Here is a 17,914-nt window from a genome sequence, read left to right on the forward strand (position 1 = left end):
CCTATCCTCTAACCAACATTCCACCAATGAGAGAAAAAGGAAGAATCACAACTATTCCTCAGAGATATACTAATGATAGATACATGCTGCATTTGTGAAAATCATCTTTCATGTGATCTATTTCTACTTCTTGGACTAAAGCATCTACTTCTGCTTCATTGACTACATTAGAGCCTTTGACTGTATGGATCACAATAAACTGTGGAAAATTCTTAAAGAGATGGGAATACCAGACCAACTTACCTGCCTCCTGAGAAATCTGTATGCAGGCCAAGAAGCAACAGTCAGAACCAGACATGGAACAACTGACTGGTTCCAAATTGGAAAAGGAGTACGTCAAGGCTATATATTGTCACCCTGCTTATTTAGCTTATATGTAGAGTATATCATGAGAAACGCTGGGCTGGATGAACCACAAGCTGGAATCAAGATTGCTGGGAGAAATATCAATAACCTCAGATATGCAGATGACACACCATCCTTATGGCAGAAAGCAAAGGAGAACTCAAGAGCCTCTTGATGGAAGAGAAAAAAGAGAGTGAAAAAGCTGACTTAAAACTCAACATTCAAAAAAACGAAGATAATGGCATCTGGTCCCATCACTTCATGGAAAATAGACGGGGAAACAATGGAAACAGTGAGAGACTTTACTTTGCGGGGCTCCAAAATCACTGCAGGTGGTGACTGCAGCCATGAAACTAAAAGACACTTGGCTCCTTGGAAGAAAAGCCATGACAAATCTAGACAGCATATTAAAAAGCAGAGACATTACTTTGCCAACAAAAGTCTGTACAGTCAGAGCTATGGTTTTTCCAGTAGTCATGTATGGGTGTGAGAGATGGATCATAAAGAAAGTTGAGATGGAAGAACTGATGCTTTTGAATTGTGGTGTTGGAAAAGACTCTTGAAAGAGTCCCTTGAACAGCAAGGCGATCAAACCAGTCAATCCTAAAGGAAATCAGTCTTGAATATTCATTGGAAGGACTGACGCTGAAACTGATGCTCCAATAGTTTGGCCATCTGATATGAAGGACTCATTTGAAAAGACCCTGATGCTGGGAAAGACTGAAGGCAGGAAGAGAAGTGGATGAAAAGGATGAGATGGTTGGATGGCATCACCAACTCAATGGACATGGGTTTGAGCAAGCTCTGGGAGTTGGCGATGGACAGGGAAGCCTGGTGTGCTGAAGTCCACGGGGTTGCAGAGAGTCGGACATGACTGAGTACATTGTATGGCTTTATTTAGTCCTCATCCTATTAAAATATGTCTGTCTCTCTTACCACTCTAATAAAAAAGTATTCTTATTAAACATATATGTACTCAAATTACTAAACTGATTTTCAATCCCTTTTTCAGTCAATATTCATTCTGCGTGGTTCTCTGGTTTTAAAAACTGAGGACCATTCTCTTCTTGAAACTTTCCCATCTTATCTTCAGAATTAGATTTTAAGTAGGCTGAAGGAAGATAAGAGTTTATAAATGTGACAGAAGAAAACATGTATCGAAAGCCCAGTATATGTCCAGATACTGTGCTAAATGATTTGCGTGCATTATACATTTAATTTTTCTAAAATTATAAACTACTTGTTAATTGCCATTTTACCAATGAGAAAGCTGAAATACAGAGAAGTTGTGAAACATCCAACACCTCACAGCTAGTGAGTGACTGGACTGGAATTTAAACATGGCTAAATCCAACTGCAAAATCTAAACTGCTTCTACTAAACCATGACAAGTTTTAGACATTTCTAGAAGAAAACGAAGAATAATAATCTTGTAATTTTGGAGTAAAAAAAGACTTTTCAAAGCAAGGGAAAGACTAAAGAAAAACAATGGCAAATTAAACATCATAAAAAATTTTCAATGTCCATAAGACAAAGAGCAAAGTCATAAACTCAAGAGCAAAGTGGAGCAAAAGGTCTCTAATATTTTTTATGGGCAATGAGGTAATGTTTCTAAAATACAAACAGCTTTTACAAATCAATAAGAAAAAAATGTGAACCTCTCAAAGGAAAAATTAGGGTTAAAGGTCATGATCATGCAAATCACAAAAGAAATACAATGACCAAAAAAAGTGGAAAAAAATGTAACTCCACTAATCATCAGTTGAAGACTTTTTTAATCATGTGACTTTATTATCAAAATAGCAAAGATTAAGAATATCAAAGTGTGGGGAAATAGACACAACAGGTAGGAGCATAAAAGTGCAACCTGATATCAAAATTTTGAATGTGAAATCATTTTAATCTAGCAAGTCCACTTTTAGAAATTTACTCTTTAAAACAGTAGACAAAGGTGTTTGTTAATAACTGCAGAAAATAAGGAAATCAATTAATTGCCAATCAATAGGGGACTGAATTATACAGCACATCAATAAAATTGACTACAATTCAGTCATTAAAAAGGATAACCAACACAATACTGCAAAGCAATTATCTTTCAATTAAAAATAAATTTAAAAAAAATTTTTTACTTAAAAAAAAATGATACATGGAAATATAAAATGATGCAGCTGCTGTGGAAAAGTCTGTCAGTTACTCAAAAAGTTAAACCCAGAAATACAGATGATCCAGTAATTCCACTCCTAGTGATATACTCAAGAAAAGAAAATTTATGTCCAAAGAAAAAAAAAAACCTTTACATGAATATTTATAGGAGAATTATTTTTAACAGCCAAAAAACTGGCACCAACCCAAATATTTATCAGCTGCGAACAGGTAAAATATTGTCTATCCAACTCTTTGTGACCGCATGGACTGTAGCCCATCAGGCTCCTCTGTCCATGGAATTCTCCAGGCAAGAAAACTGGAGTGGCTAGCCATTCCCTTCTCCAGGAGATCCTCCCGACCCAAGGATCAAACTCCTGAATTCCAGGTAGATTCATTACCGTCTGAGCTACCAGGGAAGCCCATATCCATACAATGGCATAAAAAGGAATGAAGTCATGTTTCTTGCTTCAACATGTCATAATCTCGAAAACATTATGCTAAGTTAAAAAAGCCAGACACAAAAGGTCACACATTATATGATTCCATTTACATTAAATGCCCTGAATAGGTAAATTTACAAAGACAGAAAGCACATTGGTAGTTGCCAGCAAATTAATGAATGGGAAAATTTGAACTGCTAATAGGTATGAGATTCCTTTGAGGGTGATGGAAATGTTCTGAAATTAATAGTGGTGGTTCACAACACAGTGAAAACACTAAAACCACCGAAGTGTACACTTGAAAATGGTGAATTTTGTGTTTGTGACATATATCTCAATTTTTTTAAGCTATGAATTTTTAATGCATATCTGATAGAAAAACTGTCAATAATATAATGTTAAATCAAAAAGCAAGTTTTAATAACAGTATCAGTTTAGTTCAGTTGCTCAGTCGTGTCCAACTCTTTGCGACCCCATGAACTGCAGCACGCCAGGCCTTCCTGTCCATCACCAACTGCCAGAATCCACCCAAACCCATGTCCGTTGAGTCGGTGATGCCATCCAACCATCTCATCCTCTGTCATCCCCTTCTCCTCCTGACCTCAATCTTTCCCAACATCAGGGTCTTTTCAAATGAGTCAATTCTTCACATCAGGTGGCCAAAGTACTGGAGTTTCAGCTTTAGCATCAGTCCTTCCAATGAACACCCAGGATTGATCTCCTTTAGGATGGACCGGTTGGATCTCCTTGCAGTCCAAGGGACTCTCAAGAGTCTTCTCCAACACCACAGCTCAAAAGCATCAATTCTTCGGCGCTCAGCTTTCTTTATAGTCCAACTCTCACATCCATACATGACCACTGGAAAAACCATAGCCTTGACCAGACAGACATTTGTTGACAAAGTAATGTCTCTGCTTTTGAATATGCTGTCTAGGTTGGTCATAACTTTACTTCCAAGGAGTAAGTGTCTTTTAATTTATTATGAAAGTGAAAAAGGAGAGTGAAAAGCTGGCTTAAAACTCAACATTCAAAAACGAAGATCATGCCATCCAGTACCATCACTTCATGGCAAATAGATGGGGAAACAATGGAAACATGACCGACTTTATTTTCTTGGGCTCCAAAATCACTGCAGATGGTGACTGCAGCATGAAATTAAAAGACACTTTCTCCTTGGAAGAAAAAGGTATGAAGAACCTAGAACCTATAAGAAGCAGAGACGTTGCTTTGCCAACAAAGGTCTCTATAGTCAAAGCAATGGTTTTTCCAGTAGTTATATATGGATGTGAGAGCTGGATCATAATGCTTTTGAACTACGATGTTTGAGAAGACTCTTGACAGTCCCTTGGACTGCAAGATCAAACCAGTCAATCCTAAAGGAAATTAAGCCTGAATTTTCATTGGAAGGTTTGATGCTGAAGCTGAAGCTCCAATAGCTGGGCCACCTGATGTGAAGAACTGACTCAGAAAAGATTCTGATGCTGGTAAAGACTGAAGGCAGGAAGAGAAGGGGATGACATCAGCGACTCAACGAACATGAGATTGAGCAAGCTCCGGGAGATGGTTAAGGACAGGGAGGCCTGGCGTGTGCAGTCCAAGGGTCTCAAAGAGTCAGACACGACTGAGTGACTGAACAACAACAAAGTTTATTATGTTAATATGGTTATATAAGGTCATATTACCCAGAAATATAATGTATATCTATTCCTATACATATTATACTAACAGTCTTGATTTCCATGAGACAGGATAACCAGAAAATTATGCTCTTTAGCATCTTTTCTTTTTACACAAAGAGTACATAATTATTTGCAAAAGTAAACATGAAAAAATATTGCCATCTGCAAAGAAAAAGAATAATATGACAAAAATAAATACAGCAAATTGAAACCAGGAGACAATACAGCAAAGATTATTGACCTGGGATCCATAAATCTCAGAGAATGTAAATTTGTAAAAGAAAAAAAATTTTATCCCTAGGTTCACTAACCTCTAATTTAAGTTTAGTACCTCTTTCAGCCAGACCTAGACAATCTACCATAGTAATACTAGCAGTACCCAGGATTTTTATCACTAATACAAGTTGTATTTTCATATAACGTTAGTTGTTACATATACCTCAAAATATCATCTACATATATATCACTACTTTAAAATTATGGTAGTTATTAGACTCACTGCTAGATCTTGTTTTTTTAACTGCATTGATAAAGGGGCACATGTATTAATATATCATATTTATTTTTATGTATTTCAATATAACACATTCCTTTTTAATCTTATTTCATTCAGTTAAAATCATTATTCTAAAAAGGCTCCACAGTCTCCTCCAGACTGCCAAAGAGTCCATACAAGCAAACATCCACTCATATCCAAGCTCAACACCCACACATTAGACAGAGGAAGGGAAAACCAATCATAGCGTATTCTATTTACTCAGGCATAAAGTAAGCAGGGCCTAAATTCAGACAAAAATAAATAAATTCCAATTTTAATCAGTTTGTCTAATACAAAATTCAAAATTTTCTTCCCCAAATCATATCCTCCTCCAGATTTTTCAGCTGCCTCTGACTTCTTCCTTCATTTTCAATCACTGATGTCACTTAAAAGCTTTCTTTTCTATCCCAATTGACACAGATCTCTCTCCTGACGTATCACTTCATATTTTAATTCTTTAAAAAAGAGCCTCTCTTCTCTCATTCTGATCTTAACTGATTCTGCATACCTCAACCAGATTAATCTTCTTAAATAATTATTTTCAAACTGCCCCAATCTCTCCATATCACTCAATGCTCCCAATGTCTTTAATAGTATTGATAATGACATGATTCTAGAGCCATATCTGCAATAACTATTAATAGTTATTAAAACAATTCTATAGCCATGTCCTATATCATTCAAACAATATCATGACATAAAATTCACATATTAATAAGAGAAATCTAATTTATAGATGTAAAAAGCCACCTGGTGCTCTACAGTTAAACCTAGGATCAAACTGAAATTCCTCAAACACCTCCATAATAATCATGCTCCAGTTTGCCTTATCACCTCCCTTGTTCGCACTGAAATTCCAGAATTTAACCAGATATTAACTCAATGTCCTCTTCCTCCTGGAATCTGGATGCATGACTTGCTGCTACTACATATTTGCTGATATAACTTCTATGATTTGCAATGACATTTGATTCATTCATTCAATAAACAGTTACTAGGCCCCTAAAATATACTAAACACTTAGTACATAGTAGGGGTTAAGCTCCTACTTTGTAACAAATACTTAAATCTCAGTCTAGGAGACTCCTTTTGGCTTCGCAGGTGGCGCCAGTGGTAAAGAACCTGCCTGCAGATATAAGAGACACTGGTTCAATCCCTGGGTTAGGAAGATCTCCTGGAAGAAGGAATGACAACCCACTCCTTCTTGTCTGGAGAATCCTATGGACAAAAGAGCCTGGAGGGCTACAGTCCGTTGGGTTGCAAAGAGTCGGATATGACTGAAGTGACTTAGCACACAGACTTCCTTGGTGGTCCACTGGCTAAGACTCCATGTTCATAATGCTGAAGCCTGGGGTTCAACCCCTGGTCAGGGAACTAGATCCCAAATGCCGCAATTAAAGATCTTGCATGCCACAACTAAGACCTGGTGCAGTCAAATAAATATTCTTTAAAAATCTGTCTAATGAGAAAGCAGAGACATAAACCACGTAAATACAAGGCAGTATGGTAAATATCACAAAAGAGGGATGCACAGATGCTAGGGGAGCACAGAGAAAGAGGATAAAGCAAAGACTAGAAGGGGGAGGAGGCAAGGTTTCCTGGAGTTGGAGCACCTAACGTGAATTATTAAAGAAGTCCGTGAGATCATAAAGTATAAGGTATTGTAAGCACATATAAAGCACAAACCAGACTATATAAAAGTCACTCATTTTGGCTAGGCTCAAGAATATGTTTGAAGAGAGAGGAGTAATAAACAATAAAACTGGAAAGGTACAAGGGGACAAAATCATAATGAGCCTCACATATAATGTTATGAAAGCTCCATTTTATTCCAAAAGCAGTAAGTAGCAGCAGGATATGCTGGAAAGCAGACAAGTTGAGGAATTCCCATGACCTAAATCTGAATTCGACCTCTTGTGTCATTTATTTGCTATGTGACTTTCATCAAATTTGCCTCTCTAAGCTTCAGTTTCCTCAAATACAAAATAGGAATTGATAATTTCAATTTTGCCAAGATTCTAAAGAGAAGTTAATTCATGTAAAAAATCTCCTAGCACAGGAGTCAATAAACTATGGCTTGGCCTGCAAGCAATGAATGGTTTTACATTTTTAAAGGATTGTTTATTTAACAAAAAAGAAAGAAAGAAACCAAAGAAGAATACAGAACGGAGATCTTGCGACCCACAGAGCCAAAATGTTTACCTTATGGCCTTTCACATACAAATTTTGCCAACTCCTATCCTTAGCACAAAATAGACAACCAAAAAATAGTAACATTATTAAGAATTTTAAATACTGAATAAATCTTTCAAGGATTTCTCTGGTGATAACACATACAAAGAAACAGAAGTTAAAACAGCAATAATGGATGTTGGGAAACAAGCAAGAACGCTGAAGTAATCCATTAACTTTTCCTTTCTTTCCTTCTAACTATACAGGTGAGATCAACTTCTACCTCCTGTCTGTATCCCTGTAGGCTACACACCCATATGTACTCTGGTATATGATACAGCACTTAATGTTCTTTGTTACTTAGCATACTTGCCTTCACTAGCTAACTACTTATTTAGGCTTACATCCACTCTACGTGAAAGTGGTGTCAAGAGTAAATATTTTGGAGTCAAACAGACCTTGTTTTAAATACTGGTTTTTCAATGTTTAAGGTTTGTTATTTAACTTGTATGGCTCCCTAACAATAAGAGACAGTCATAGCTATCACATAAGAGTTTTCTAGTTTTGCTTTGCTTTTTCACTTCTGATGTGCCACACTGTTCTAAGCACTTTATGACTATTTCATTTAACCCTCACAAAAACCCTGTAAGATAAGGACTATCAATTACTATCTCCCTATTACGGATGAGGAAACTGAACCATGGAGAAGTTAAATAATTTTCCCAAGAACTAGAAAAGTGAAGGATCGAAGGCTCACATTCTTAAGCAGCAAGAGAATGAGAATCAGACTGTCTCATTCATAGGAATTTTATGTATACTAATTTAGATTACATATTTAAAAGTGAAGGGGATGGCTTTCACAGTTCTTAGAATTCAGTAGTCCAATAAACACAAGTTCCACTTTCTAGTATGAAAGACTATATTCTGAACGTATTCCCCAGAATCCTGAATGTAACAGTATGTAGCCAGTAGGAACTTAATAAATATTTATTAATAGGTTAGATATACTTTGGTGATTCACATTCTCGTTATTTCAAGGTTATCATTCTGTACATAATTACAATATATTATTTCAGAAATTTGTATGTCAATTTTGCAGGAGACTACACTACACAGGAATCTATAGCACAACATATGCTGTCAGTTTTTTTGGTTTTACTTAAATATAAACATTATGATCAGAAAGCAACGGATATATATGTAAAGATCCCAACAAAGTCCTTGTATAGAAAGAAATTAAGGTTGGTGTATCCTAAATTTATTCTATTCTCTTAGCAGTATTTGTAACTGGTATTATATAACTGATCTATTTTATTCACTTAGGGAATCTAAGTAATTTAGGAAAAGAAAAATAAAAAGATACTAAGCTGTGTAAGATTACAGAGAGAGGTTCAAGATGAATATTAAGAAAGATAAAGTGTTGTAACTTCTATTTTGTATCACCAATCTGGGTCACCAATTTCTACTGTTAATAAATGAAAACAATCTAAAAGCCCTGATTACCAGATATCCATTTAGTATGAAATATTGAGCCTCACAGCAAAGTGAACTACTTATTCTTCAAAAAATTAGAAATAAAATTTTACCTGTAGAGAGATTTTAAGGTGACTTAAAAGATTAATGAAAATAATCCTGGTGCAAAAGAGAATACAAAACAAAAATTCTGTTACTACTTATCAGTTTTTGCCTTGAGACCCAAAGTTACTTGATTTCTGAGGCTTACAACATGAAGGATAGAAATTAAAAAAAAAAAAAAAAAAATTTAATCAGAATGTAGCTGCATGGAAACAATTAAAATTTCAAAAAGTAAATGAAGAATAATCACTACATCAAGTGAAATATAACCTTACCTTGGAGCACAAAACTTCCTTTAAAAATCTATTAAATTTCATAGAAAACTATGCAGAAAACTTACAGAAGCAAAACAATTGATTCTGAAATGTTTTGGGGAAAAAGTCAGGTGACAGCCAGGTTCAAAGTAAACATGGAATTCTTAATTAAACATACGCTTGATACCACAAAGGTTTGTTCCCTTTTTTCAATTGTTTTGTTGTTGTTCAGTCACTAAGTCATGTCCAGCTCTTTGCGACCCCATGCACTGCAGCACACCAGGCCTCCCTGTCCTTCACCATCTCCCAGGGTTCGTGCAAACTCATGTCCATTGAGTCAGTAATGCCATCCAATCATCTCATCCTCTGTCGCCCCCTTCTCCTGCCCTCAATCTTTTCCAGCATCAGGGTCTTTTCCAATGAGTCAGCTCTTCGCATCAGGTGGCCAAAGTATCGAAGCTTCATCAGTCCTTCCAAAGAATCTCAAGGTTCTATGTTTAGTAATTCATTGATGATTTAGTTTCTCCCTGCTTCCTGTGTCCCCCTCCAATCTAGCCATCAAACTAATTTTAAAAATTCTCCACACTGTTTTTAATAATGTTTTCAAAAGAAGCAATATTCTCCACTGATCAAGAAATATGAATTATTCAAAAAATCTTCACTAAAGGATTAAAGACCCTCCAAATGTGTATACGGATTAATAGGAAGACAATTAAAGAGCATGAAAGGGATAGCGAAGAGAGAAAAGAAGGGAGAGGGAAAAAGAAGGGGGGAAAAGCTTAGCCCCTCTTTCCCAAACAAGTTAAGCATCATTATCTGCCACTTATTACAGGTCTTAGCATCTTCATTTTTTTTTTCCACTTATTTTGTATTTCCTTCAAAACTCAACCTCTACACCCCTTCATAATAAAAACACTACGAACTAAAACAGAAGGAAACTTCCTCGATCTGATAAACAGCATCTATGAAAACCCCACAGCCAGTATCATAGTTAACAGTGGAAGAAAGAATGCTTTCCTCCCAAGACCAGAAACAAGACAAGAGTATCTGCTCTTGACACTTCTTTTCAACAAAGGACTGAAGGGTTTAGCCAGGTCAGTTAAGCAAGAAAACAAAATAAAATGCATCCAGACTGGAAAAGAAGTAAAACTTATTTACAGGTGACATGATCCTTGGTATACAGAAAACCAGAGGGAATCCATTTAAAAAACAACTATTAGAACTAATAATCAAGTTCAGCAAGGCTGCAAAATACAAGATCAACACACAATAGTCAATTGTATTTTTATATATTTGCAGTGAGCAGCCCAAAAATGAAATAAAGAATTCTTTTTACAACAGCATCTAAAACAATAAAATATTTAGGAATAATACAACAAATGAAGCTTAAAACTTATACTCTGAAAACTACAGAACATTGTCAAAACAAATTAAAGATCTAAATAAATGGAAAGACTTTTCATAAAGCATTTTCATAAACAGGAAGACTTACTTAAAATTGTCAAGATGGCAATAATCCCCAAATCGAGCTACAAACTTACACAATTCCTATCAAAATGCTAGCTGGCTTCTTTGCAGAAATTGATAAGCTAATCCTAAAATTTATATGGAAATACAAGTAGATCAGTGTTTGCCTAGAATTAAGGACACGGGGAAATGAAAGATAAAGAATACAGGATTTATATTTCAGGTGACTACAATGTTCTATAAATTTGGGGATGGTGGCACAAATGTGAATATACTAAACACTACTAAGTTATATATTTTAAATGGGCTACTTCTATAAGTGAATTATATCTCAAAAAAAGCTGTTAACCAAAAAAATCCTCAACTTTGAATAGTCCCTGGCCCACCCACCAATCCATTTTGTTACTTACTCTCTCTCAGAATGCCTGTAAAGAGTTTATATTGTAGTAACTCCCACTTGTTCACTTATTGTATTGAAGTAAGTAAATTATATGCCCTATTTCCCTTATTCATAAGCTATAAGCTTCACAACAGTCTCTTCTATTTCTTTCTTTTTAGAACCAAGTACAATAATGGGTGGGCTTCCCTCGTGGCTCAGTGGTAAAGAACCTGCCTGCCAATGCAGGAGACGTGGGTTTGATCCCTGGGTACAGAAGATCCCCCTGGCAACTTGCATCAGTATTCTTGCTTAGGAAATCCCGTGGACAGAGGAGTCTGGCAGGCTACAGGCCGTGGGATTGCAAGAGAGTCAGATACAACTTAGTTACTAAACAACAACATAATAATGGGTACAGAATAGGCCCTCAAATAGGGTTTCTAATTTTCAAACTGCAAAACATTAGAAATTACTTAGCATACAGAAGTTAGTCAGACTTACTCTAAAATCTTCCTTTTGGGGAATACAGAAATACACAAAACTCCCCAGATTCCTAATCAAATTCTTCAGAATAAAGATAAATAAAAGTGTACCTAGATCAAGTTTTCACATTAGAACAATTCTAGACAATAAAAGAATAAACCGCAATTCAATTAAAATTAAAGTTGTCCAGAAATAAAGTTAATTTAAAGGTTCAGTATTAGTGCAGGTGGTCAAAGAAAGTTGTAGTATTTTCATCATGAAACATGAGCACAAGTTAATAATTAAGTCTTTGTTGTTTACTTGATGATTTTATTGCTCTTTCTGGGTTAAGGCTCACAAAATATTAATTACAATGACTTTAGAATTACAAAAACAGCAACAGAAAACATTAAAAAACAGTAAGGTCCATCTAAATGATATTTCTTTAAAATAATAATGATAATAATGCTCTATCCCAACAGAAAAAGACAATTCAAAGGATATGTTTCCCACGAAACTATACTTCAGAAACTGAAATTCAAAGTTAACAGCTTTCAAAGTACAAACAGAAATAACTCAAACAGACAGAACCCAGTAGACCACAACGGCAATCAACAACTGGAGAGTACAGGAGAGACCCACTAAAGGTTATAAAATCCAGTTGTAAAGTTCTTTGTAAAATCTGTATCTTTAAATAGCTCTTGACATTTACTTGTCATTCAAACCCACCTTAGAAGAGAGGTCCTTCTCTCCTCCTCCTCCTGTGGCTCTTACCCCTTCCCTTCTCTTCCCACTGCTCCCCAACCTCTTCACACAACTTTACTTTTTGAAGAAGGAAAGCAATTTTAATTATTATAATTCACCTTTTAGACATAATTTCACAAATATATGCTACCACCTGAAATAACTTCATGAAATGCCCCAAGCTGTTCACCACCCAGGGACAATAATCCCATCCCCCTTGCATTCAAATAAGGCTCTGTGACAAATTATTACCAATGAAATGTGGGCAGATGTTTGTCTTTGGGGGTTCTTAAATGTCCTGTAGGTTACAGGCAGGGCTCCAAGGCTCCAGGGAACAGTGGAGACATAAGATGTAAGGCATCTATGTCCCTCAATTACCACATGGAGAAAAGCCACAAGCCTGCTAACAAGGAGCACCTGCACTAGTCTGTTAATGTGAGCAAAATACAAACTTACGTGTGTTGAGCCACTGAAATTTTGGAATGTATTTATTACCCTAATTAGCATTACCCAAAGTAAAATATGCATGAATCTTAAATATTTCAATTCCCCCTAATTAAAAACATTTATAAGGGCTATTTTGGAAAGATTATCTAAAAGCCCATTTAAGTAACATTAAATTTTAAAACCTAAACAATTTTCCACCTTAATTTTCTTGCAAACTACTTTAAATGATAGCAAGAGTCCCACTGTAAATAATAAAGTTCACTGTTCACTTATTATTTCATTAACATTTATTTTCATGATTATAACAGAAAAATGTCTTCCTCGATTCTCCCAATTAAAAAATTACAAATTATTTTCTTATAGTAATATTCATGTCTAATAATAATTCAAAATGTCTAATGAAAACTATCAAATTTTGCCTGAGTTAAGGGCAAAATTCATTTCCATTTATTGTTTTTAAAGTATTAAAAATTATCCCTAATTTTAAATAATTTTTCCTTTAAATATAACCATATGGCAGATAATTCTGTCCACTGTAAATGCACACACACCCATAACATATACAGTTTAACAAAACCATGACATTTTCCATTCTAATTAAGTTCTCCCCTCTATCCTTCACAAACATACTTCACAAATGTGTTAAAATTTTAATGCTTTACTTGGGTTTTTTTTAAGCTTAACATTGCTGATATAAACAACAATGATACAAGGCCTAAGGAAACCTGGTGTTAGTAAACAGAGGTATTACAAATTTAAACTAATGAAACCTCCCACATCATCTTCACCCTGCCTTCAGCAAAGAAGAAAACTATTTAACCTCTCTGTTGCCTTTACCTTTCCATATCGCTATTTTCTCCCACCACAGTACAATTAAAATTAAATGAACAACACATTTACCACTCCTCACAGAATTTTTAAAAATGGAACAGTACTTACTGAAAGCTGATTTTTGATAAAAGATTTTTGAAATTACTGATAGAAAATTTTTGCTTCCATTCAAGAAAATATTCCAAAAGCTTTTGGTTTTGAACTGAAACAATGGCATGGGAATTGTGTGACACTTACATTCATAAATAATCTCTAGGCCCTTGATCCTTTTTCACACTTGATTGTGTCTTAATATATATGTGCTGTATATAGCTTAAAATTTTTTTCCAGGACTACATAGCAAGAACTCAAAAAAAAGAGTAAATGAAACTGAAAGATGCCCTATTCAAAAATATGAAAACAAATCAAGTATGACCAGATAGTCTCTATAAATTAGGACACTAGGCTATTTTACTGACAGTCTTCGTTCTAAGAAAAAGACTTCTAAAATATAACATTTAACGTTGCTTTGATATATTCAATACATTAAGTATATCAAAGGTATATCTGAAATATTCTATTGTCTTGATTTTTAACATACAGTGACATAATATTGCTCTCAGTAATCCAATGAGTATTTGTATTTACACGCTTCTCAGTGCCCACAATCAGGGCTGTAGGAGGAAAAAACAAAAAACAAAACTAATATTTAACTAAGCACCTATGTCCCAAAGTTTTGTTTTGTTTTGTTTTGTTTTCAATTTATCCTTAGGACCTTACTATAAATGTCTTATCTCGTTGTTACTGATGAAGAAAACAGGCTTAAGAGGCATTAGGTACCTTGCCTAAAGCGAAAGAACTAAGAGAAATGGCACAGCCAGAGTTCTGAGGTCCCTAAAACAAGTCCTCTGCCCACTAAACTACGTGTGTTGTTTTTCCAGTAGTGGTCACAGAAAACAGCTCGCCACCCTTCGTCCTCTTCCCCTTGACACTTCCCCCACGAACAGCGGGAAACATTTCTTTGTGAGACCAGGTTCAGAAAGGAGCAACCTCTGGACATGACACGGAGCGTGGCCGACAAGGATCGAATCTGTATAAAGATTTCATCCATTGAGCTTTCAGCTAGATGAGCTAGCTAGATGAGCTAACTAGACGTAATTGGAGAGTGGGAAAGATAAAGTCAATAGCAAATAAGCATCCAAACACCACTGAGAGCAGCAAATCTACCTTTACAGCTGCGTTCTGCTTAAACTACTCTCAAAATAGCTTTCTAAGAGCACACGCTTAGAGCAGACAAAAGAGGAGGCTTGCTCTAGGTTTTGGAGACGGTGAGGGAAAACTTGTTTGTATTCAATACGTGACTATCTTGATTGATAATTAAGGGAACTAGAGCCAGTAAGGCAGTATCCCCTGAAATACAGTCCTGAGCTTCCCCTGTGTACCAAACTCCCTCAACACAACGCATCTCTGAACAGCCTAAGCTCGAGAGTTGGCCGTGCTGAGGAGGATGACAGCTCCAGTAACTTCCTCTTCCTCACCGACCTCCTCAGCTCGGCGCGTACACGCCTTTCCCCCTAGGAGGCAGGATAAAACAATTTCAAACGCACAGAATCCATCCAATCCTACCACCACCACAGGACAGGGAAGCCAGCTTCCATTTCTTCCCCCGCCCCTCTGAGAAAAAATTTATCTTAAAAAAAAAAAAAGTGCATTATCAACGGGAAAGTATTTGCAACGAAAAAAAGAAAAAAGGAAATATGTACTTCGTCCCTCCACACACAGCCTTAAGGAAAGGATTAAAAGAAGGGACCTCGACACCGCGTCTTCGCGAGATTTACTGCTTAGATTCACTTTCCCTCGGGTCCCGCCTCCGGCGAGGGGCAGAGCTCGCTGTTGGAACGCCAAAAGCTGCCTCCGCCGCTCCTCAGGAGACGCGGGGGCGGCTGAGGCGGCGGCGATCCGCGCGTCCCGCCTCCGACCCTCACCTGCCCAGGCCTGAGGCAGGGCCCCGCGCCCCGCGAGGCGTTCCGAGAGGCCGGCGGGAGGCAGGGAGGCCGGCCGGCGGGCGGGCGGGAGCAGAGGAGGTTAGGCCTCGCTGCAGGCCAGCGCGCTTCCTGCCGCGGCCCCGGCAACGGCGGCGCGGCCCCGACCCGCGGCTCCCGGGCCCGGCTGCTGTGCGTGAGCCGCGCACACACTCACCCTCCCCGGTCCCCGCGGGGCAGCTCTCACCTGCGAGGCTCTCCGGAGCCTCGGCCACAAAGGGGGGAGGGACGCGCCACTCGGGGGTCCCGGACACTCTGAATCAGCCCCCAGAGTCCCGGGCCCTGGGCGCGGACCACCCCCCAACACACACACACACACACACACACACACACACACACACCGGAACCTTCGCCGCCTCCGAAAGAGACGCGGGTCAGCCCCGCACCCGACACACACCCACTCGCTGTGGGTCCTCTGGCCGCCTCGCCGCCCGCCGGAGTCCCAACTTGCACAACACCCCCTCGCACATTCGGCCCTCTCCCACCTCATTTCCCCGGGAGTCGCGCTCCTCTGCCCAACGCTCTCGATGCTACTCGAAGGCACGAAAACACTCTACCTCATTCTCTTCCTCCGGCCCAGAAGGAGCAACAGCAGCCATTTCCCCGCTGCAGGGGAAACACACATACAAACACGCGCGCGCACCCGGCCCCCACAGATGCTTCCCCTCCGGAGCCGCGGCCGCAGACGCAAACACAAACACCCACGGGCGGGCCTCGCTCCCGCCAGCCCGCCCCGAAGGGAAGCCGCGGCGGTGGCGGCCGGCCGGGCCCAGATCCCGGCTCGCGCGGGACGGGCGCGCAGAGCGCCCGGGCCTGGGGTCCCCCGAGGGCCTGCGCCCCACTCCTCACCTGCATTCAGCGCGCCGGGGTCCGGGCGGCGACGGCGGCGGCGGCGGCGGGGCGGCTGCTGCTGGTGCTGCGGCGGCGGGGGAGGCGGCGGCGGCGGTGGCGGCGGGGCTGAGGGCAGCAAAGACATGCAGGCAGCCCGCCGGGGGGAGAGGCACCGGCCGGAGGGGACGCGGGGCGGGCGGGCCGGGCCGGGCCGCCTGAGGAACCGCAAAGGCGGCGGCGAGGAGGGCGGCTGAGGGGAGCGAGAAGGAGACGGATGGGGGGCGGGGAGGGGACCGAGGGCCGCGCCGCCGGGCTTCGGGGACGGTGACCCTGGACGCGCAGGAGAGGCCCCGCGGCCGCGGCCGCCGACGCGAAGGCCCTTGCCCGAGGAAGCTGCGCCCCCGCAGCCGCTGGAGCCGCGGCTATTACTCCGAGAGCCGCGCAGAGCCTGGCCTTGGCCTTGGCCTCCTGGCGCTGGGGCTGCCGCCGCTGCGGGGGTTGCTGCTGCGCCTGCTGCTGCCGGGTCCGAGAGTGCTGCACGGAGACGCCAGCTTTCGGTGCCTCCGCTCTCGCTCACACACGTTCACACCCCCGACAGTCGGGGGAGAGGCGTCCGCGCGATATCGGTATTGAGATTAATAACAAGGTGCGGAGAGTGCGAGAAGGAGGAGGGTTGATTGACGTGGAGGGGCTGGCTAGAGTCAGTCACTCCCCCGCGCGGAGGGGTGGGGTGAGGGGGAGGAGGCGGAGCTTCAGCGCCGCGCCTTGGCCCCGCCCCCAGGGCGCCGCGTTTGGCCGTAGTGCGCGTGCGCGCGGGGCTGCCAGTTCTCGTGCCCATTTTCTCCTTTACCCTTGCTGTTTTCTTACTCGTTTCTCTTGGCATGAGTGAAGAGCCGAGCCGGGGAGGCTGGTCGGTTATCAGAAAGACACAGCCGCAAAGCCACGGGGGGTGGCGGGAAGACACTAGCGATCCGCCTCACCCAGTGTTCGCGCCGGGACTCGGCGCTGTTTACTGCGCGCTCGTCTGAGGCGGCCTGACCGCGAAGCCCAGCCAGCGCTGCTCAAGGTGGCGATTGGGATGCCAGGTGAGATGAAGGAAGTGACCGAAGAAAATGTTTCCTGACATCTTTTGTGGTTTAATTTTTTTTTAACGTGTAACATCTGTAAGTTGCATTGAGAGGTGAATAAAAGAACCTGAGACGCTCTACGTTAACCCTGTCTTATTTATTTTCTGAGCCTAACATTTGCTTGGCCGTGCCAGCAACATAGTGAAAACGGCAAAGTGTAAACTAGAAATATGAATGTGTACTTGGCGTATATGGCCTTGACATTTTAAGTTTATGGGGTTTAATTTTGTTTTTGTGGGTCAGCTTCAGCTTTTACCACGAGCAGTCCAAAAGCAAACCAGCTCTAGAGGCAAAATACTGCCCTTACAGAGTTTTGCATAATCTCTTTCCCAATGCATGCTCCAGGCTTGCGTACTTAACCAGTGTCAAGGGTATATTAGCAGTATTCAGGATTCCCCACGCACCCACCCACCCACAGGGGCGGTGTTTAGCACACTAAACACGTGGTGTTGGTTGCAAT

At 40.4% G+C, this 17,914-nt stretch overlaps 1 protein-coding gene across 2 annotated transcripts in view; it reads right to left on the bottom strand.

Moving 5' to 3' along the window:
• Nucleotides 1-16,471, bottom strand: part of CNOT6L (CCR4-NOT transcription complex subunit 6 like) — a 116,447-nt gene extending 99,976 nt beyond the window's left edge. The window contains exon 1 of one of the 2 annotated variants that reach the window (XM_055588875.1): nt 16,346-16,471. Coding sequence is in view for 1 of the 2 variants with exons in the window: in XM_055588874.1 (XP_055444849.1) it covers nt 16,054-16,121 (68 nt within the window). In the remaining variant the exon portion in view is untranslated. Of the gene's footprint in view, nt 1-16,053; nt 16,167-16,345 lie in introns of those variants that run through there. The other variant, XM_055588874.1, reaches the window with a different exon arrangement.
• Between the last annotated feature and the right edge of the window lie 1,443 nt (nt 16,472-17,914).

Source organism: Bubalus kerabau, chromosome 7, assembly GCF_029407905.1.
Source record: "Bubalus kerabau isolate K-KA32 ecotype Philippines breed swamp buffalo chromosome 7, PCC_UOA_SB_1v2, whole genome shotgun sequence".
Taxonomy (NCBI): domain Eukaryota; kingdom Metazoa; phylum Chordata; class Mammalia; order Artiodactyla; family Bovidae; genus Bubalus; species Bubalus kerabau.